The sequence below is a fragment of the Gadus chalcogrammus genome, chromosome 19 (assembly GCF_026213295.1).
Source record: "Gadus chalcogrammus isolate NIFS_2021 chromosome 19, NIFS_Gcha_1.0, whole genome shotgun sequence".
Lineage (NCBI taxonomy): Eukaryota > Metazoa > Chordata > Actinopteri > Gadiformes > Gadidae > Gadus > Gadus chalcogrammus.
In genome coordinates, this window is record NC_079430.1 from 19,032,801 (window position 1) to 19,055,719 (window position 22,919).

Sequence of the window (22,919 nt, forward strand, 5' to 3'; positions counted from 1 at the left end):
ATGTGTATATATGTGAATATGGATATATATATATGTGTATATATATGTGTATATATGTGTATATATATATGTGTATATATGTGAATATGGATATATATATATGTGTATATGGATATATATGTGTGTATATGGATATATATATGTGTATATATGTGTGTATATATATGTGTATATATATGTGTATATATGTGTATATATATATGTGTATATATGTGAATATGGATATATATATATGTGTATATATGTGTATACATGTGTATATATATGTGTATATCTGTGGAGATGAAGGGGGTGGTGTGTACCCGAAGACCGGTGACTCCTTGGATGCCCTGGTCGCCGGTGGCCCCCTTTAACACACACACACACACACACACACACACACACACACACACACACACACACACACACACACACACACACACACACACACACACACACACACACACACACACACACACACACACTTAATGTAAAAGAAAAGATGAGAAACATGATATTGTTTTTTGTTAATACTTGGCTGAATATGACAATACCTTGGGTCCCATTGGTCCTGAGAATCCGATGTTACCCTGCAAAAAAAGTGAATTTATGAAAATGAAATGGTAGTCAGAGTGTATCGGAGGACCTCTGAGAGAAATCCAGCAAGACACAACAAATGAGGTCATTCCATCACATGAGCTGTTTTCATGGTTGTTGTTCCGTAATCTTCTCTGAGCGACATTTCCGATGAGTCAGTCACGTTGTGGTGGAGGTTGTGTTGGAACAGACTACACTTATGAACACTGATTGACAGATCAACATTCTTCTTTTAGGACCACGAGCTACGCAACCTCAGCCTTAGAACAGAGTACCTTTTCTCCTGCAAATCCACGCGGGCCTTGTACTCCTTGTATTCCTATTCCTTGTTCACCCTGACAAGACAAAACCCAAAACGCCCCCCGGCATTAGAACAACACGTTAACAGACACAACGTCATTTTGGCCAACATCCTGCAGGGTCAGAAACAGCACTACCTTTTGTCCCTCGTCCCCGGGGGACCCAGGCACTCCGTCTATCCCGATCGGACCGGGCAGTCCCGCCGTTCCCTGGTCGGCGTGGGTACGTGTGTTTCAGAGGGAGGAGGGAAGCATAGAAACACAATCTGAACCTACTGTTCATTGAGCCCAGTGGCAGGAACAGTAGGCCTCTCCTGACGACCGATAATTCCCATTCAATTGAGTGATAACGTCAGAAACAGGTGATTATATTTGTAGAGTGTTTTCAGTAACTAATCAGAACTTACATCTCTTCCCTGATCTCCCGGGTCTCCCTTCTGCCCCGTCTTCCCCCGCAGACCCTTCACAAAACAAATCCTGGTTCATTAAGATGCTCCCAGTCCAAAACAAGACACAAGAGGATCCTGCAGTACTTTATTGGAACCTTCCAGAGATCAAGTGTGATGTACAGACCACAGTCCCACATCTCTGGTCCCTCTGTGTTGTGTCTCTTTAGACCCAAAGCATCTGGCAGGCAAATCGGTCAGTTGGGTGGGAAAACCCTTCACAATCTTTGGAAACCATGACAACTCTACTTGTTCTTTTTAATTCTGTATTCCTGTTCCCACCCAGGTAGCTTGAGAATGCATTTTGACAGTGACAAAGTGTTTCACTTTCTTTTGACAAATGTACCTATTATAAGTCACTTTGGATAAAGCGTCTGCTTTATCCAAAGCAGACGCAAATATTGTAGAGGGTTTCCCAACCCCGTCGACCAACGAGGCCACTAGGTGGATAGAGTCCACTGTGGAATAACGAATGTGTGTTAATAGAGCAGATGAATAAACAGCTTCTGTACTTACTTTAGCCCCAGGCTCTCCTGTGTCACCCTGCAAATACAAATAGTTCTTAACAATCAAAACGATATGAAGGATGCAAATAAAAACATTGCATTCATATATATAGTAACTATATTTTCATATTAACGGTAAGGTTCTTGGTCTACAAAGAATTATTTTCGGTTATATTTTCTAACAAGTTAGGACTCTTTGAAGTGTGAATTGCTTTTTCCAGGTACACACACACACACACACACACACACACACACACACACACACACACACACACACACACACACACACACACACACACACACACACACACACACACACACACACACACACACACACACACAACCACACACACACACGTTTAGATTGGCTAAAAAGAGAAAGCCCAGACATGAAAGCAAAGATTTGTGATTCTCAGTTCAAGATAATACATCGTGCAAATCCAACCCCAGAGAAGGGCAACGCTGTCGGGTTCAAGGCCCCGTGACGTGTAAAGAGTGGGGCCTGGCGTTGGACTTGCTGTAACAACAGCCTGTGTGGAGTCGACTGTGTGACGTGAGAACATGAATACATGATGAAACAAAGCAGCATGTGGAGTGCTCCAATGAAGGACACATGTTACATGATTTAAAACATCTAGAAGATCTTAAGGTGTCCATGACGGAGCGCGAGGAACCCCGGATCGCCCAGGGCCACGGTACCTTGATGGATGTCCCCGGGGGCCCAGCGAGGCCCTCCTGTCCCGGCCGGCCTTGGGCTCCAGACACCCCCGGCACCCCCGCAGGCCCCTGGGGGCCCTGGGAGTGAGAGGCAGAGGGGCGCGCTGATCAACACAATGGGGGGATCTGTCAGAGCTGCTGCTGCTCTCTGACAGTAGTATGTAGACGGTGTCAACGCCGTGCACGGAGCCAGGGATGGAGCGGCCATGTTTCTATATTAATATCAGGATGAGTGTTGACCCTCATGGGAGACACATCAGTCACATACACAAGACGGAGGTGACATGGAGAAGACACATCGGTCACATGCACCCGGCGGAGGTCACATGGGAGACACATCAGTCACATGCACCCGGCGGAGGTCACGTGGAGAAGCAATTTCAAAATCACATCAAGCAACCATCGTTTAAACATCGTGGAGACGTGGAGACATTGAGTAAAAGTGAACGACAATTAAAGTAAACGTCGAGTAAACGAGCGATCGTGGTTCTCCGGGGGATTACTCACAGAGGAACCGGGTTCTCCTTTCCGTCCCGGGACGTAGCCGGCCTCCGTGCCCCCGATCACGTATCCCGGGTCGCCCTGCGAGGCAGAGAGGGTCGAGGGTCAACCAGCGTGTGGACTCAACGGCTTCTACCGTACGGTTGTCAGCGGGCGTCAGGGTGGTTGGTGTTGGCGGACATGTTTGTGAGGTCAGAAGAGGCTAGTGGTTCCACTCACCCTCTCTCCCCTCTGGCCCTTGGACCCTGTGTTTCCAGGAGGGCCCTGAAAAGAAAAGCCCCATTGTTCATTCTCTGGTATCGGTAAATTCAGTAATAATAATAATAATAATAATACATTTAATTTAGAGGCGCCTTTCAAAACACCCAAGGTCACCTTACAGAGCATATAGTCATCATACATTTTTTAAAAAACAAGACATTGTGGAAAAAGTAGAGCCATCCGGTACTTCTTTTTGATGAGAGCAATACAAAACAGTGTCTGTTCTGCATTGATTGTGTTTATTACTGTGATTCAATTATATTTGTGGGAATAACATCAATGAGGGGAAGTGGGAGTTGCTGTGCTGTCTGAGGATGTTTATGAACACAACACACCTAAGATGGATTTACGACCAAAAAGGTGGGATTGTGTGGAGACCTTTAATATAATTTACAACAAGGTGTATGAACCCGAAGAGAGGGCATACTTCACTGGAACAGAGGAGAGCTTATGGTGGCGGCTGACAGCTTGCATTATACTCTTATATCCTGTACTCCAACTCGGTCGACTAAATATAAAATGAGGTTATGCTTAATCAATAAAGGTTTTTGTTCATTAATACTATTTATTCACGTGAGAGCTTTTCGAAACATACCATGTCCCCGGGAACACCTTGGCCACCCTGTGAAGAAGCATCAGCGTTAGTCATAGACGAAACACGATAAACCCCAGACACAACATCTGCTCACGCCTCCGTTAGGCTCCTCGTTACCCGCTGGCCGGCAGAACCGGGAGGTCCAGACCTTCCCGGTCTCCCCGGCAACCCAGGAATACCATCTGTTCCGGAAGGCCCCTGTTGAGGGGAGGGAAAAGTATGCAATGTAATACCGCCGTAAACCAAAAGCTGAGACAGACTGGAGACCCCCGAGGCACTGAGGCCCCGACCAGAGGTGATAAAGTGATAACGGGAGAGGTGTAGACTGCTGGATGTAGACACACCCTCTACTGGGGCCAGTGGTTTCAAGGGGCCATAAGACAATCTTTATGTACCATTCAAGCAAAGTGGTTATTTCGCTAGGGGTCAAGCATCTCCTTAAGGGGTCAAGCACCCCACCCCACCCCACCACCATAGGTGCTGGTGAAGAAGGCAAATGGAATAACAGTAGTTTCTGTTTTTTCGAGAAAGACAGAAAATAGAATACTTCTTCACAGAGCAGCGTGCCAGTACGTCACTGAGCCACTTGTCGACGTGCGTCATTACAGAGTGCTAACGTGGAGCAGGCGTACCGCAGCATTACCAAGGGAAAAACACATCGATGTCACCACACATGTTGCTCTTCTGATGACTTAGTGCAAATACAACGTATTGCAGCGATTCTGCTGGTACAATAACATGTAGTTATCGGAAAACGGTTGATTTCGTCGTCATTAAGTTATTTGTCAGTAGGCTGAACGATTTGGGGAAATAATCTAATTATTTTGACCAATATTGCGATTACGATTTAATGTGCGATTTTTTTAATTTATTAAGTTCCTTATGTTGTGTATTATTCACTAACAAATAAATAAATCATTCTTTAGTATGACCAACACAACATTGGAAGCAGTCAACAAAAAAACTGCTCTTTCCTTTAGGCCAGGCCGATGTGGTGAGATTAATTTATATTATAAACTTTATTCAACTATTGAATGAAAAAAAAGATAATAATAAATGAATCGTACTGATTTCCAGTCAGTAACGGTAACAAATCACTTTTTTTTATCGATTTGCATACCACGTTCTATTACATTGCGATTTCGATTTGAATTTGATTAATCGTGCAGCCCTATTTATCAGCAATGAAAGTGGAAGTCTGTACTCAACATACTTGCTGTAGGTCATAGGAAACCCATACGACTTGAAGACATAAGTAGAGAAAAGACAAAGTACAACGTGATTCCTTTTAAACTTCATGGAAAACTATGATGAAATGGAATATGCAAGTTATTAAAGTGATGTCTTTTAATAAAGAGTGTGGTTGGTAATTCCTCCCGGACAGAACCCATTTGATGTCTAGACATAATGGAAGGTATTTGTCCCCATTAGTTTTCATATATCAACCACATAATTTTTTTAATAAATTGATGTAACAGAATCCGTTTTATTGCATCGTTTAGCTCAGTAATTAAGAAGTTACACAAAAGACAAATGCTGGTGGTTATTAAAACAATTAATGTCACCCAAATAATACGTAATAATGATAACATTTAATTGTGTGTAGCCGACACTAAGCTTCAACTTTCCACCCCTGATGTTATCCCCAGATAACCGTTCAGAACCAGAGGGTCACTTCCTCTTCCTGACGCTCTGTATACATAGGGCTTACTATTAAACATCCATCATCAAAGCTGTAATTAAGGCCTTTATTAATAAACAAAGCCCTTAATTACAGTCACAGATTTGAAGACAGAATTTAACGTTTTAGTGTTTAAACTGAAGACTTATATAGCGGACGGATACTATTGCCAGATGAAGGCAGCAGAACGGAGCTCCTGTAACTATTGACTATTACATAAAACCGGCTGGTTATAATGGTTATAATTATCCAAATAACTCCCAGCTGTGTGGTGTATATCCCCAGTCTGCTCTCGGTATTTGCTTTCAGCTGATGAACTAAATATACTAACACACTGTTGCCACTTCCCACAGAGAGATGCATGGATGCAAAGCATTGAAGCCCAGATGAAGGGTGATCAAAATTGACCAATGTTTTATGATGAGAGCATTTTAACATTTAACATTTAACGTTTTACTTATATTGGTTCTGAAAGTGGTGCCGATATATTCTTGGTTATCTATGCATCGATATACAGAAACTTAATTGGGTTCCTAACATGCATGCACTGGGAAAATGTGTAACAGGAAACAGGGCAGGAAACCGCAGAATAAAGTTTAAGGCCAATATTTAGAACTTCAAACAAAGGAATACAGAAGCCAAGCTGGTCTGCAGAACATCCTTTTCCAGTTTTTATAACCTCAGTTCTGTGATTCCTCCCATGAGCTCCAAGCCAGGGTTGTAATCAAACAATGGCAATACCTGGCTTTAACATCAACTAACTTCTGTTTCTTCCTCTGTTCATGGTCTTTAAGTTCAACTGGGTGAAAGGCCACAAACCTATCACCCAGTTTCCCCTCATCCTTTAACTTTGCCTCCTCTTATCCGTCAAGGAACACCGAGTTCCCCTCTTTCCTAGCCTTCCACATCAATTCCAGTCACAACACTTTTTAGGTTGTCCCGACCTCATCAGAAGAAATCTATTGTACAAGGAAAATTAGTACATAATGATGGCAGAGAACATCGGATGATCTTCTTTAAGAGGCTCTCTTTTCCACGCTTAACTCATTAATATAGCATATAAGGCAAGATATTACCGTAATCATAATCCTTCAAAGGATGTAGTCAAATTCTCTCTCAGTGTGTGTGTGCGTGCGTGGTGGTTCTGAATTACCTTCTCCCCTCTTTCCCCTTTGGATGGCGCAAAGGGATCTGGCTTTCCAGGGGTTTGTTGAAATCTCTGCAAACGGACAGACAGACAGACAGACAGACAGACAGACAGACAGACAGACAGACAGACAGACAGACAGACAGACAGACAGACAGACAGACAGACAGACAGACAGACAGACAGACAGACAGACAGACAGACAGACAGACAGACACAACAATGAAAGAAAACCGATGCTTTGGTCAGAAAACCTATCAGAATATTTGTAGAGGAATCAAATGTGAAGACCTTGCATTGCAACACGTAGAAACAAAATAATTTTCATCTTCAAAACTCACCAATCCTCCAAGACCAGAGCCAGTCCCCTACAGGAAGAAATGTTTATTCAACTATTTCAGAGAAGAACTCCAGGTTAAATCCTAAAGTTATTTCATAAATAATCACAATCATTTTAAAAGGTTAATTCAACTCACCTTTTCACCTTTCTGTCCCTGAAAGTGGATATTGACATAAGGTTATGAAAAAGCACAGGCTCAAGATTTTTATAAAAGCAATCTGTGTAAAAAACATTTGCATTGATTATTTTTCCCCCAAAAAACAGATGTGTTGTTGTAGACTGCACTCAAAGGGGTGACATTATGCCACCAGGGGTGAGTTTGTTTAGCCATTACAAGCCGTTCGAAAAACAGCCCTTTTCCTGTGTTGTTGTTTCTTTCCACCTAGATCTATTCTTGATAGATCAGTCTACCAGCTTACCACCTGGACTACCAGCTTACCACCTGGACTGTAGCAAGTGTTGCTCATCTATCCATCATACATCTAGCAAAAGGCTCGTAATGGCTAATCACACTCACACCTGGTGGCATAATATCACCTCTTTAAGAAATAAGCCGTACGCTCTGATATAAAAAACAGCAGGGCTGGACCATTCCCCGTGAGCTATCACAGAGTCGATCATAACCCGTGGTCCGGCTGCTAGTGACAGGGCTATGGAACAGTGACATCAGAGACCATGTGGGAGCCTGTTAGTGACAGGGCTGTGGAACAGTGACATCAGAGACCATGTGGGAGCCTGTTAGTGACAGGGCTGTGGAACAGTGACATCAGAGACCATGTGTGAGCCTGTTAGTGACAGGGCTATGGAACAGTGACATCAGAGACCATGTGTGAGCCAGTTAGTGACAGGGCTGTGGAACAGTGACATCAGAGACCATGTGGGAGCCTGTTAGTGACAGGGCTGTGGAACAGTGACATCAGAGACCATGTGTGAGCCTGTTAGTGACAGGGCTGTGGAACAGTGACATCAGAGACCAGGTGTGAGCCTGTTAGTGACAGGGCTGTGGAACAGTGACATCAGAGACCATGTGTGAGCCTGTTAGTGACAGGGCTGTGGAACAGTGACATCAGAGACCATGTGGGAACCTGTGGATCACCTTCATACACTTGGAGAGACATGAAGGTCCCTCTGGTTCCTTCAGCTCCTCGGCGTCCCCAGTGGGAGGGTCTAGCTGGGAGGACTGGGAACACAACCACAACACAACCATAACCATAACACAACCATAACCACAACACAACCATAGGTGCATGCATTAAACCATATCACATCCTTAAGGACAATAATAATAGAGACGACACCTCTGTCACTCTGTACGTCTTCTCTTTGAAATGTGTTTGAAAGTACGGCTAAACCCGCGCTGTAGCTCTTTTCACTGCTCTCTTTCATTTAAGACGAAACTGTGTTGATTAAATGTGACACTCAATCAATATTCTTACTGATAATCAACATAGTTCTCAACAGAGCAAACTGATTCGGAGAGGAAAGGTAGGACATTTTAAATAATATAGTCAAAACTGTATATCATATAATTTTAAAGAATATCAATGAAAAAGCAGTGAAAACACGTCTGATTATTACATTCTCAACACGTCTTGTGCGCTCCCTCCCGGCCTCACCTGGTCCGCCAGCTGGTACTCAGACAGCAGCTCCTCGCTGCACAGGCTATGGATGAACTCCCGCTCCACCGAGGGAAAGTCCTCAAAGGTGGGGGAGAAGAAGATGTTCTTGTAGTTGGTGGGGGCGGCGATCAGCTTCAGCTCCTCCAGGTCTGCGTTAGCCACCCCCACCGCCAGAATACTGACGCCTGATGGACAGACAGACGAGGCTTGCTACACATTGACCTTTCATTTATATTTGACCTAAAAATACAGCCTATTTTAAAAAGGTTGCATAAATGGGGTGTGCATACAAATAGACCGCTTCATGATTCATAGCCCAAAAGCAAACTACTGCTAATCATTTCACTCACTGGGTAATCTGTATCATGTGCCGATGTTGATTGGGTCAAATTTCTTTGATTTTGCGATAATAATAATAATAATAATAAGTAATTGGGTCAGAGGCAAAGTAGGCTGAGTATCATCAATTATGTTTATCAAAAATAAGGGCTTGACTAAGACATTATTGGGACTACCAATAATGTCTTAGTGCGTGCGTGCGTGTGTGCGTGCGTGCGTGGGTGCGTGGGTGCGTGCGTGGGTGCGTGGGTGCGTGGGTGCGTGGGTGCGTGCGTGCGTGCGTGCGTGCGTGCGTGCGCGCGGGCTGCGGGGTGCGGGGTGCGTGCGTGCGTGTGTACCCAGAGCGCGTGCCATCCTGGAGGGGGGCAGCACGTCGTCCTGGGCCCGGCCGTCCGTGATCAGCACCATGACGTGGGCCACGTCCTGCCTCATCCCCTGGGCCTCCTGGAACACGTCCTCCAGCACGAAGCCCATGCTCTGCCCTGGGGGGGGGGGGGGGGGGGGGGGGGGGGTGGACGGTTAGAGGAACGTGGAGGTAACCCTAACATAAGCCTGTGCAGAGTGTGGTGGACGGTGGCTGGTTGAAGCAGCCTCAGCCGGCCCGAGTCCGACTGACCGGGCTCCGGGGCTGGCGAGGCTGCACACCTGCTGCACATTGAGCGATGAAGGTGCCCACTGGTTGAACCAGCCAGCCCCACACACACTCATCTGCAGCATGGAACACCAGCTCCGGCCTCCATGTCAATCAACCTCTACAATAAACCGGTTTTCCAACATCCCCAACCTGGGCCTCTTTCTGGAGGAACCCAGTAGGAGCCACCTAGGAGGAGTGTGGGAGCCACCTAGTTGGCATGTAGCATGGACCGTGCTATAGCCTGCTTTTACATGACGTTGAACATCATCTATAGGTCATTACATGACCTGTAGATGCATTTATGTCTCGTGGTTTGGGCGTCCTGGTTCAACGCGATGTAGGCAGTCTACTTGTTTGAGTTCTGGAGCTAGATGCCTAACCACTAACCTGCTAACCCTAACCTGCTAACTACTAACCTGCTAACCCCTAACCTGCAAACCCTAACCTGCTAACCACTAACCCCTAACCTGCTAACCCTAACCTGCTAACCCCTAACCATTAACCTGCTAACCCTAACCTGCTAAATACTTACCGGCTAACCCCTAACCTGCTAACCACTAACCTGCTAACCCCTAACCTGCTAACCCTAACCTGCTAACCCTAACCTGCTAACCCCTAACATGCTAACCCTAACCTGCTAACCCTAACCTGCTAACCCCTAACCTGCTAACCCCTAACCTGCTAACCCCTAACCACTAACCCTAACCTGCTAACCCTAACCTGCTAACCCCTAACCTGCTAACCCCTAACCACTAACCCTAACCTGCTAACCCCTAACCACTAACCCTAACCTTCTAACCCTAACCTGCTCATGAATAGAAGCTCAATGGTAAATAGTTTTGCTGCACTATGATATGATTGAGGAAGTAGTGTCACATTCACCAAAGCTCTCATGGCTCACAACCTGTCTAACATCACATGTCAGTGTCTGAGGGGGTATTTTAAGGCCCTTTCACACCTCTTCAATTCAAATCAGTTTCTGCTGAACATTGGAGCATCTCTGACTTTCATTCGAGATCCGGTGCACACCAAACACTCAACAAAGATGCAACTTCAAATCCCGAATCCGATTTTATCTGACCAAACTATAGGTGGGAAAAAAAGCATTCAAAGATGAGGGCCAATAATCTGAGACTGAGCTCAGCTTTTGTTCATGGTCTTAAGGTATGTCATGTCAACGTGTGTGTGTGTGTTTGGTGTGTTCCAGAGACCTGTTCTGGTGTTTCCTCCACCGTAGCGCAGTGCTCTGATGGCTCTGAGCAGAGAGTTTCGGTCCTTGAAGGCGTTCAGACGGAATTCTATCCGCGGCTCGTTGCTGAAGGGAACTACGGCAAACTGAGAGGGAGAGAAAATGATGAGGGAAACTTTGTTTAGTATCAGAAAAATAAAAACATACACATGAATTGGTTCTCTACAAACCAATACTACTAATTTTGGCAGTTTCAACATGCAAATCATTACGACATTAGGCTAATTCCCCCGCTCGTTGTTGATTGGCTGACCTGAGTGCCCTGAGGACCAATGATTGGGAAGTACGTGGCTGCTCTGAAGAGGAAGTCCTTGATTTTGTCAAAGTTGTTTGCGCTGATGCTGGACGACTCGTCCACCAAGAACACAATGTCGGCTTTGACCTTACCGCACGCTGTCAATAAGGAGAGCAAAATAATGAAACAGTAACAGCACAAAACACCCCCCCCACACACACACACACACACACACACACACACACACACACACACACACACACACACACACACACACAGTCACAGATGAGCAAACGCCAAAAAGTAAAATGGTATAATAATCAGCTTCCCCAGCTTGTTAACTGTCTACGTTGATGATGGTGTTCATCAACATGTATACAGTGTATATCTAATAGGTAATAACGTCGCTGTGGTCTCAACCTTACCTGGCCCAGCAGGGGGCGTGGTCTCTGCTTTGGGCACTGGGGGGGGGCTGGTGGGAGTGACGGCTGCCATGGTAACCACGCTGGTCAGGGTCCTGGCGGGGGTGGGGCTGCTCTTGGGGGTTCCTCGATCCCCCGTGGGTACGGCGACGGCCACGGGAGGGGAGGCGGGGTCGAGGCGAGATGAGGGCGGAGCTACTGGCTGGACTGGAACCAGGGGAGGAGCTACTGGCTGGACTGGAACCAGGGGAGGAGCTACTGGCTGGACTGGAACCAGGGGAGGAGCTACTGGCTGGACTGGTACCAGGGGAGGAGAGACTGGCCGGACTGGTACCAGGGGAGGAGCTACTGGCCGGACTGGTACCAGGGGAGGTTCCGGAGCCACTGGGGAGGAGCAACAACCAGTATTAGTTTACTGGTATTAGTTTTAAAGTAAACTAAAGTACAGACACTTTATATCATACTTCCCTGTAAAGCCCAAAATATAGGGAGCAGAAATTGTGCTTCAAGTTTGAAGCGTGACAGAAATCAGATCAAGAATCAAGTTGTTCCCACAGAGATACCACAGAGTGTTTCACATCATCGGCATATGATGTGAAACGACCGGTGGCGTCGGAGCTTAGGGCGGGACTTGACGCTTCCGCGAGTTCAGTCTAAACTCTAGACGACAACCTATCCCTCGTCAATCTAGCTTGAAAGTGGTGTACACCACCACAGGAGGTGCTTTCTACGTAGGACAGTCGTCTACATCTCTCGTAGAACCGTTCGTTTTAGGCCGAGAAAGTCTTCACGATCTCACAGCCGTTTCACCTGAGCAGATTCTGAAGAGTGTCTGATGTTAACGAGGCCAGAGTGTCTGATGTTAACGAGGCCAGAGTGTCTGATGTTAACGAGGCCAGAGTGTCTGATGTTAACGAGGCCAGAGTGTCTGATGTTAACGAGGCCAGAGTGTCTGATGTTAACGAGGCCAGAGTGTCTGATGTTAACGAGGCCAGAGTGTCTCATGTTAACGAGGCCAGAGTGTCTGATGTTAACGAGGCCAGGGTGTCTCATGTTAACGAGGCCAGAGTGTCTGATGTTAACGAGGCCATAGTGTCTGATGTTAACGAGGCCAGAGTGTCTGATGTTAACGAGGCCAGAGTGTCTCATGTTAACGAGGCCAGAGTGTCTCATGTTAACGAGGCCAGAGTGTCTCATCTTAATGAGGACAGAGTGTCTGATGTTAACGAGGCCAGAGTGTCTCATCTTAATGAGGACAGAGTGTCTGATGTTAACGAGGCCATAGTGTCTTATCTTAATGAGGCCAGAGTGTCTGATGTTAACGAGGCCAGAGTGTCTTATCTTAATGAGGCCAGAGTGTCTGATGTTAACGAGGCCAGAGTGTCTCATGTTAACGAGGCCAGAGTGTCTGATGTTAACGAGGCCATAGTGTCTTATCTTAATGAGGCCAGAGTGTCTCATGTTAACGAGGCCAGAGTGTCTCATGTTAACGAGGCCAGAGTGTCTCATCTTAATGAGGCCAGAGTGTCTTATCTTAATGAGGCCAGAGTGTCTCATGTTAACGAGGCCAGAGTGTCTCATGTTAACGAGGCCAGAGTGTCTCATCTTAATGAGGACAGAGTGTCTGATGTTAACGAGGCCATAGTGTCTTATCTTAATGAGGCCAGAGTGTCTGATGTTAACGAGGCCAGAGTGTCTTATCTTAATGAGGCCAGAGTGTCTTATCGTAATGAGGCCAGAGTGTCTGATGTTAACGAGGCCAGAGTGTCTTATCTTAATGAGGCCAGAGTGTCTTATCTTAATGAGGCCAGAGTGTCTTATCTTAATGAGGCCAGAGTGGCTGATGTTAACGAGGCCAGAGTGTCTGATGTTAACGAGGCCAGGGGGGCTGTGCTTACGTATCCTCTGGTAGACGGTGGTGACGGGGCCCTCCACCTCCCCGTACAGAGGTCTGATGGTGAAGAGGTAGGTCCGGCCGTACAGAAGGTCCAGCACCTTGTAGGAGGTGGCCAGGCCCAGGGTCTCCGTCTTGGTGTCCAGCTCTACGGGGGAGGTAGAGTGAGTGAGTGAGGGAGAGAGATGGATCATGGAGAACCTGTTCTCCCTCAGATAATAAACTAAGTTATTCAAAAGTCATGAGCGCCTCAGAAGGTCTCCTGCTCCGGTCAAACTGACGTGCGTCGGAAGCCGCAGCGTTCCCTGTCAATCCTCCTGGGATAACCAGGGTGGGGCTGAGGTCCCGGGAATGGGATGGAGATGTTGAGGAGGGGGGAGGGTGTAAGCGGTAGGGGTAGGGTGACCTCTGACCTGAGATGTGTAGGAGGGGGGGGGGGGGGGGGGGGGGGTGTGAGCGGTAGGGGTAGGGTGACCTCTGACCTGAGATGTGCCTCCATGACAGCAGGTACCCCGAGGCCCCGGCCACGCTGGCCCAGCTGAGCAGCGTTCCACTGTCCGTGGTGTTGAGCGCTGTGAAGCCGTTCACCTTGGGCAGGTCCACTGGGACAGAGAGCAGACGCACTCTCACTCTACCTTAGTGCATTATTAAGATTTTCAATAAAACTCCTTGAGTCCATTATCATTCTTGTGTTTCTATGTTTTTATATTTATACATTCGATTTTTAAAAGAATAAGTACAGTTTAATAAGCTGCAATAAAAAATGTGTGTACAACATCAATATTGATTAATGACATATGATATTCAATAAACATGACAATGCATTTTTTCTTAGGTCAAAGATGAGTTAATGAACAGAAAATAAAATAGAAAAACTCAATGAAAAGTTTATGTCAAACAAGTATTTTCACTTTCCTGCAAAAGACACGTCAGCAACATATAACGACCACAGTATTTAGCGTCCAGGGTTGGACTCACGTGTGCGAGCGGTGACCAGTGCCGGGCTCCCCTCCCTGCTGCCCAACATGGAGGACACCTGGATCTTATAGGCCGAGCTGCCCTGCAGGTCGGGGATGGTGAAGGTGGTGGCAGGGGCTGGCACAAGCTGGGACTTCACACCGCCCCCTAGAGGCGGGCCGGCACATTACAAGGTTCAGTCAATACGCAGGTCAGAGTTTAGAATACTGGGATGTAGCTCCAATCTGGGCGACCATGGTGTTCCTCTTGCTCTGCTTCACATTTGTTTCAACGGATGATGTTACTGGATCCTGAATCAGTAATTAGCAGTAAACAGTGAACACAAACTCAACGCTCTCTAGTTAGACATTAGAGACGTGTGTGTAAGGTTTACATTCAACACAGTGTAGACCGACCACCGCAGATAATAAAAACCCTTCTGAATTTCGTAACAGGAAACAAGAAGCTCGGGGAGGTTAGAAATGGAACATTGTGCGTTGGAACCAGAGATGATATCAGATCATCCTCAGTGACCCAGAAAAAGATGAATTGATATTAATTGATCGATTTAGGGAAAAAAATAATAATAAACTGAATCAAATATCAAAAATAGGCTGAAAAGTGGACCAATGACTTGTGCTGAGCAGTGGTCGGGGACGGAGGGGGGGGGGGGTGTTCCTACCCTGGAAGTGGCTCCAGGAGACCTTGTAGCCCGTCACCCCGTTGGTGGCCCTCCAGGACAGGCTGATGGAGTTGACCTCGATGTCCACCAGCTTCACCTCCCTCACGGTCTGGATCAGCTCCGAACCGGAGAGCGCGGCTAGCAGAGCACAGGGTTTCAGTCCCACCTCCGGAGGGAACACTAGGACGCATCCCCTCATGCAACATGTCAGGGCGTGAACACAACATGGATTTCACTCCGATCGGGATGTAACTTCATTTCAGTGAATTGAATTTGGTCATGATTTCAATTTGTGAAAATGTGTGACCTGACTTTTAGCCAATGCCATGATATCCTGTGGTTAGGGAGTTCAATTCCCAGCCAAAGTGTTCTGGGCTCGATGCCCAATGTCTGAACCTGACCTGTAGGCAAGAAGCCCTCAAGCTAACCTCTACCTGCTCCTAATGACCTTCATCCGGATCAATGCAAGCTGCGTTGGATGAAACAAACATTGCCACAAATGACAACATAGTTAGTAGTTATATGCTCCTACAAAGCTGGGGACAGGCCTGGCGTCTCTCCATGCCGTAACGACCGGTGTTCACCGGGAACACGTCATATCTGCTCTTCCTCTCAGCCCGGCGCTGTGTACTTAATGAAGAGAGTCCCTCACATTTTATTTTTGGTTTTCATTCGCAGCTAAAGATAAACCGCCACCCCCCCCTCAACAAACAGCTGGGACAGTGATAGGCTGATGAGGGGGTGTCCGACGAGGTGCCGGGGACGTCCGCCGAGGTTAAAACGGGAACAACAAAACACACGACGCGTCCATCAGACGGCGGCGGGAGACACGGCGGGGAGAGAGAGACCGCAGGGCTCTCCCGCCCCTCTCTCTCCCGTCTCTCGCCCCTCTCTCGCCCCTCTCTCGCCCCTCTCTCGCCCCTCTCTCGCCCCTCTCTCGCCCCTCTCTCGCCCCTCTCTCGCCCCTCTCTCGCCCCTCTCTCGCCCCTCTCTCGCCCCTCTCTCGCCCCACTCTCTCCCGTCTCTCGCCCGTCTCTCGCCCCTCTCTCGCCCCTCTCTCGCCCGTCTCTCGCCCCACTCTCGCACCTCCCTCGCCCCTCTCTCACTCCCTATCTCACCCCTCCCTCGCCCCTCCCTCGCCCCTCTCTCGCCCCTCCCTCGCCCCTCTCTCGCCCGTCTCTCTCCCCTCTCTCGCCCCTCCCTCGCCCCTCTCTCGCCCGTCTCTCTCCCCTCTCTCTCCCCTCCCTCGCCCCTCTCTCTCCCCTCTCTCTCCCCGCCTCTCGCCTCTCTCTCACTCCCTATCTCACCCCTCCCTCGCCCGTCTCTCGCCCCTCTCTCTCCCCTCACTCGCCCGCCTCTCGCCTGCCTCTCGCCCGTCTCTCTCTCCTCCCTCTCCCCTCTCTCTCCCCTCCATCGCCCCTCTCTCTCGCCCCTCTCTCTCCCCTCCCTCGCCCCTCTCTCTCCCGCCTCTCGCCCCTCTCTCGCCCCTCTCTCTCCCCTCTCTCTCCCCTCCCTCGCCCCTCCCTCGCCCCTCTCTCTCCCCTCCATCGCCCCTCTCTCGCCCCTCTCTCTCCCCTCTCTCTCCCCTCCCTCGCCCGTCTCTCGCCCGTCTCTCTCCCCTCCATCGCCCCTCTCTCGCCCCTCCCTCGCCCCTCTCTCGCCCCTCTCTCTCCCCTCTCTCTCCCCTCCATCGCCCCTCTCTCGCCCCTCTCTCGCCCCTCTCTCGCCCCTCTCTCGCCCCTCTCTCGCCCCTCTCTCGCCCCTCTCTCGCCCCTCTCTCTCCCCTCTCTCTCCCCTCTCTCTCCCCTCCCTCGCCCCTCCCCTCGCCCCTCCCTCGCCCGTCTCTCGCCCCTCCCTCGCCCCTCTCTCGCCCCTCCCTCGCCCCTCTCTCTCCCCTCTCTCTCCCCTCTCTCTCCCCTCCCTCGCCCCTCTCTCGCCCCTCCCTCGCCCCTCTCTCGCCCCTCTCTCACCACCCTCTTAATTACCATATCGAGGCGTTCGCCGCGGTGTCTATTCAGGTCCTCAGTCTGGGTCTATGTCAGTAGTTGAGTCTATGTCTATAGTCTATCATGCTGGGACGTTACATGACACGCAGACACAGACGTGCACGTATACAGACACATGAGTGTGCACATACACACATGCGTGTTTACACAGTGGTGCACACAGAGACGCAGGCACACACACATACACACACACGCAGGCGCTCACACACGTATAAATACACACACGAACGCTTTAAGAAAGGGGGAGTTACACCCTCCATACAATGAGGATGACAGATAGGTAGGAGTAAAAGTAACTGTAAGTATGGGGTGTGAGAAAATGACGTTCAAAAAACGTTCAGAGTGAGAGAGAGAGAGAGAGAGAGCAAGAGATATTATAATATAACTGGGGGGAGAAAATGACTACTACTAATTATATACTATATATATAATTACTGTGTCTTGAGTGTAAACTTGTATGGTTAGAACAGCATGGCCTCCTATACCTGTGAATTGGGACAGGGATATCTCTGGCCCCTCCGTGTTGCCGTAGACGGCGTGGATGCTGACTGTGTAGGCCGTCCCGGGCCTCAGGCCTTCAACGCGCTGGAACAGGACACTCTTCTCCAGGTAACGGGACTGGGGGCTGGTACCATCATCTACACGCACACACACACGCACGCACGCACGCACGCACGCACGCACGCACGCACGCACGCACGCACGCACGCACGCACGCACCACACACACACACACACACACACACACACACACACACACACACACACACACACACACACACACACACACACACACACACACACACACACACACACACACACACACACACACACACACACACACACGATAATGAGCCAACAGAACACACTCAATTGATATCAGGATCTCTGCCTGTGACACACCGGTTTCAAAAACCCACCAGAAATCGATAACAAAAGATACAGAGTCATGCAGCGATGGAGCTGTGCTTGAATACACAATGGCCCTTACCTGTCTTCCAGGTGACTTTATACTCAGTGGCGCCCACGATGGGACTCCACTCCACGTCGATGGAGGTGCTGGTGTAGGAGACCACCTCGAAGTTGGACACGTAGCCGAGGGGGGCTGGGGGGCAGTGGGGGGGCCTTATTCACAGAGCGGCCATTTTGGTTCATCTTGGTTCTACATGCTCGCCCTTAGAGCCAAGGTGGCTGCTGCTTTAACAAGGCCTCATATCTTCATTAGTTAGGACAGCTCAGCTATATACATGTAGAACTATTATTTAGCGTTATACTCTGACATTGTTACATGCTGTTATACACTGTTACATGTTGTTATACACTATTACATACTGTTATACACTGTTACATGCTGTTATACACTGTTACACTGTTATACACTGTTACATGTTGTTATACACTGTTACACTGTTATACACTGTTACATGTTGTTATACACTGTTACACACTGTTATACACTGTTATACACTGTTACATGCTGTTATACACTGTTACATGCTGTTATACTGTTACATGCTGTTAAAGAGTAGCTCAGGAGGTAGAGCAGCTGTCTTGTAACCTGTAGGTTGCTAGTTTGATCCCCAGCTCCCCAGTGTTGATGTGTCCCTGAGCGAGACTCTTAACCCTCACTGCTCCTGACGACCTGGCTGTCGCCTTGCAGGGTTGACTCGGCCGTCGGCTTGTCAATGTTTGTATTAACCGATGTAAGTCGCTAAATGCCCTAATGACTAAACACTGTTAAACACAGTAAAGCGGCGGGACACTCACAGGTGCGGAAGGTGGCAGTGATGCCAGGTCCCACCACGGTGCCGAACAGCACGTAGAGGGACAGGACGTACTCGGTGTCGTACACCACGTTCCTCAGGTGGTACTCGGTGGTGCTGCTGTTCAGCGCCACCTGCCGGGGCCGGTCCCGACCCGTGAACTCTGGAGGAACCAGAGGAGGAACCAGAGGAGGAACCGGAGGAGGAACCAGAGGAGGAACCAGAGGAGGAACCAGAGGAGGAACCAGAGGAGGAACCAGACGTTACGCTATGAGCAGACGACCAGACGACCAGACGCTTACCCAGATCTCCTGTCTGGGATCAGTACCATCTTGTCTGTTATTATCTTATCAGTGTTTAGCCAAGCTATTACATGCTGACTTTAGCTATAGGAATGGGCTTGTTTTCTCAATAAAGGATATGAAGATGGGTGAATTTTAGTGAATAGAATGGTCAGGACTTCATAGAATTAGCAGCAGAGATTCACACATCATTAAAATGAAACAACGAGGCACAGTGATGAGTGGAGGATTAAAAAATAGCTGGTGTTAACATGTGACGATGGTCGCCACACTGAAGTTGATTGATGCAAATCGTTAAATAATAAATGTTGTGGACAATGATTTGAAATGACTCACCCAAGTCAGACCAGCCAATTCAGAACAAATAAACAGCAGATGAGAGCAACTAATTAATTATCCTCTGCAGGTTTGTGTGTGGAAGTTTGTGTGTGTGGAAGTTTGTGTGTGGATGTGTGTGTGTGTGTGTGTGTATATCCCCAGGCCAGTCTGCACTCTGTGTGTGTGTGGTGATTGTGTGTGAGTGAGTTAGTGTGTGTCCCCCAGGCAAGTCTGTAGCCTGTGTGTGGATGTGTGTGTGTGTGTGTGTGTGTGTGTGTGTGTGTGTGTGTGTGTGTGTGTGTGTGTGTGTGTGTGTGTGTGTGTGTGTGTGTGCGTGCGTGCGTGTGCGTGTGTGTGTGTGTGTGTGTGTGTGTGTGTGTGTGTGTGTGCACCATGTGTGGGCCCCCAGGCCAGTCTGTAGCCTGTGTGTGTGTGTGTGTGTGTGTGCGTGTGCGCGTGCGTGTGCATGTGCGTGAGTGTGTGTGTGTGTGTGTGTGTGTGTGTGTGTGTGTGTGTGTGTGTGTGTACCATGTGTGGGCCCCCAGGCCAGTCTGTAGCCCGTGGCCCCGGGGACTCTGTTCCATGACACCACAGCACTGTTGGTGTTCACTGCTGCCACCTTCAGGGACTGGACCGCACCACTCTCCACTGGGGGGGGGGGGGGGGGGACATAATTCACACATTCATACCAACAGGCCACATCTGCCCCTACCAATTAGAGAGGCTTCTATCTCCTCCTAGGGAGGGATCCTGAGCCTAGGGAGGCGTCCGGCTCATACAGGAGGCCATTCATCAGGCGTCAATTCTAGAGATACGAGCGGTCAAGATGTTCGAGAGACCCAGTCGAGGCCACAAAAACAAGTGTAGTTCCTGCACATAGCCACAAACAAAGTTGCAATAGGAGAGAGAGAGAGAGAGAGAGAGAGAGAGAGAGAGAGAGAGAGAGAGAGAGAGAGAGAGCATCCAATCCTGTATTCAGCTGACTCTGGCTCCAGCAGCAGGCAGCTGTGTGTGCGGTGTTGTGCTCATGTGTGTGTGTGTGTGTGTGCGTGTGCGCGCGCGCGTGTGTGTGTGTGTGTGCGGTGCTGCGCTCACGTGTCTTGGCCTTGCTGCTGGTGACCGGGCCCTCTATGTCTACGAAGATGGGGTTGATGGTGACGATGTACTCTGAGCCCGTACGGAGCCCCTGGATCATGTAGAACCTGTAGCTCTCTGCCAGGTTGATGTTCTCTATGTCGCCATCTGAGGGACGCACAGGGAGAACACATCAACACACTGCTGGCCTGCCACCAAAAGCTGCCCAAAGTGAATAATCACACCCAGTTTAGTTGCTCTTTATGATAATCAATTAAAGAGAGTTACAATTCATGATGGAGAGAGAGAGAGAGAGAGAGAGAGAGAGAGAGAGAGAGAGAGAGAGAGAGAGAGAGAGAGGCAGCCCAGCCGGCGGGCCTACCTGCGGACACCCAGGTGAGCCGGTACCCGGTGGCCCCCTTCACCGCCGTCCAACGGGCCTGCAGCGTGTCCGTCGTGGCGTTCTGAACCAGCAGCTGCTCCACGGAAACCAGTTTCACTGCAAACACACGTAGTTAATACCATTAATGAGCTGTACAGCATCATGTTGAATAAGTACACCACGCAGTCAATAGCCTCAAGTCACTCTAAACTTTAGAGGGACGGTAGCCTCAGGTAGCTAAGGAAACGAGACCGCTTACAATGTCGTCCTTAGGACAGCGCACGAGTACCGTGATTGGTGTTGAGTGCTATTTTAGCCAACAGGACACGATAACATGTTGATTTATTTATTGTACGTCAGTGATTTATTCAGGCTCATTGTCCTTACGTACCGACAGTTTCAGAGCGTTGAGTCTATTACTAACTTACCTGTTACTGCATTGGAAGAATATCTTGTCGTGGTCGGACATGACAAAAATTACGTTACCAATCTATCGGATACTGTGTGGAACTAGACTTTGTGTATGTTGTTGAACATATTTGCCAGTCATACCAAATATTTAGTGTAAAACAAAAAACTATAAAGTCATATTCAACGTCCGAATGTGCAGGCCTGTATTTTATTACTTAGGCTATTCTCAGCGGTCAAGCACAATGATGCAGCCGTTTGCTGTTTCGTTACCTATAAATCACCGCCCTCGTGTGGTGATACTATAGTATTACATCTGGACAAGTTTTCTCTGAAGAATGTATGCTCCACTCTCGACATGACGCCGCAGCGGTCTTATCTTGTTTAATTTGGTTTCCTTTAATTTAAAGGTGTTCAATCTGTGGATGTTTTCAATACATCCCCCCGTAGACATTTGTTCTCATTAAATTCATTCTATATTAAGATTCAGGCTCTAAGCCGAACATTAACATTCAATCTGCGGAGGTGTTTCCTGCTGACCAAACATCAGGGACCAAACCGTTGGCGGAGCTTACGCGTTTGGCCCATTATGGAGACTGGTTCGCTGGGGCCCTCGGGGTACACAGCATAGATAGTGACGGTGTACTTTTTATCTTCTTCCAAGCTGTCAATCACATGGGTGGAGGCGTCGCCAGGGAGAAGGCTCTCATAGGTCAGGCCCGGTCGGTTGGCTGGAATACACACACACACACACACACACACACACACACACACACACACACACACACACACACACACACACACACACACACACACACACACACACACACACACACACACCACACAACCACACCACACACACACCAGGAGGAACAATGCGTTAACGAGGGCAATTGTACTCTATGAGTGTTTATACAGTGTGTGTGCATGTTTGTGTGTGTGTGTGTGTGTGTGTGTGTGTGTGTGTGTGTGTGTGTGTGTGTGTGTGTGTGTGTGTGTGTGTGTGTGCTGCGCGTGTGCATGTGGTGTTTGTGTCAGATAGAACACTTTAAAGAACACTTTAAAGATGTGTGTTTGGTTCCCATGAGGTATGCGGGAAGACATTAAACACATCAAACATCCAAAAATTAGGGGGATTCAAATACATTTTCGAACTATTACTCTTTGCTTGGTATATTTTTGTTGAAAAACGACCAAGATGGTGGGCTTGAACTTTAAACATTTTCAGGAACTTCAGATCACATGACCGAAACCGTTGTATGAACCGACGTAGCATCTGTCGGAGGGCTGATTGATCTGCTCTGTCTTCCAGAAGCACCTTGCTATTTCCCCGGTCTCTCTCTCTGTGGGGGTCTCTCTCTCTCTGGGGGGGTCTCTCTCTCTCTCTGGGGGGGGGTCTCTCTCTCTCGGGGGGGTCTCTCTCTCTCTCTCTCCTCTCTGGGGGGTCTCCTCTCTCTCTCTCTGGGGGTCTCTCTCTCTCTGTGGGGGTCTCTCTCTCTCTCTGTGGGTCTCTCTCTCTCTCTCTCTCTCTCTCTCTCTCTCTCTCTCTCCTCTCTCTCTCTCTCTC

General features: G+C 48.5%; 1 protein-coding gene across 1 annotated transcript in view; it reads right to left on the reverse strand.

The window, feature by feature from the left end:
- The window catches only part of LOC130372311 (collagen alpha-1(VII) chain-like), a 69,011-nt gene that overhangs the window by 45,578 nt on the left and 514 nt on the right, over positions 1-22,919 (reverse strand). The window contains exons 2-32 of the mRNA XM_056578268.1: positions 21,928-22,083; positions 20,945-21,061; positions 20,584-20,730; positions 20,017-20,136; positions 18,873-19,031; positions 18,097-18,210; positions 17,592-17,744; positions 15,101-15,238; positions 14,440-14,586; positions 13,944-14,063; positions 13,466-13,609; positions 11,571-11,951; positions 11,164-11,303; positions 10,873-10,996; positions 9,366-9,509; positions 8,686-8,873; positions 8,166-8,249; positions 7,206-7,223; positions 7,071-7,097; positions 6,736-6,801; positions 4,019-4,099; positions 3,902-3,928; positions 3,265-3,309; positions 3,052-3,126; positions 2,527-2,622; positions 1,838-1,864; positions 1,283-1,336; positions 1,014-1,085; positions 852-911; positions 534-569; positions 303-347 (exon numbers count right to left, since the gene is read on the reverse strand). Coding sequence (XP_056434243.1) covers positions 303-347; positions 534-569; positions 852-911; positions 1,014-1,085; positions 1,283-1,336; positions 1,838-1,864; positions 2,527-2,622; positions 3,052-3,126; positions 3,265-3,309; positions 3,902-3,928; positions 4,019-4,099; positions 6,736-6,801; positions 7,071-7,097; positions 7,206-7,223; positions 8,166-8,249; positions 8,686-8,873; positions 9,366-9,509; positions 10,873-10,996; positions 11,164-11,303; positions 11,571-11,951; positions 13,466-13,609; positions 13,944-14,063; positions 14,440-14,586; positions 15,101-15,238; positions 17,592-17,744; positions 18,097-18,210; positions 18,873-19,031; positions 20,017-20,136; positions 20,584-20,730; positions 20,945-21,061; positions 21,928-22,083 — 3,305 coding nt within the window. The remainder of the gene's footprint in view (positions 1-302; positions 348-533; positions 570-851; positions 912-1,013; positions 1,086-1,282; positions 1,337-1,837; positions 1,865-2,526; positions 2,623-3,051; positions 3,127-3,264; positions 3,310-3,901; positions 3,929-4,018; positions 4,100-6,735; positions 6,802-7,070; positions 7,098-7,205; positions 7,224-8,165; positions 8,250-8,685; positions 8,874-9,365; positions 9,510-10,872; positions 10,997-11,163; positions 11,304-11,570; positions 11,952-13,465; positions 13,610-13,943; positions 14,064-14,439; positions 14,587-15,100; positions 15,239-17,591; positions 17,745-18,096; positions 18,211-18,872; positions 19,032-20,016; positions 20,137-20,583; positions 20,731-20,944; positions 21,062-21,927; positions 22,084-22,919) is intronic.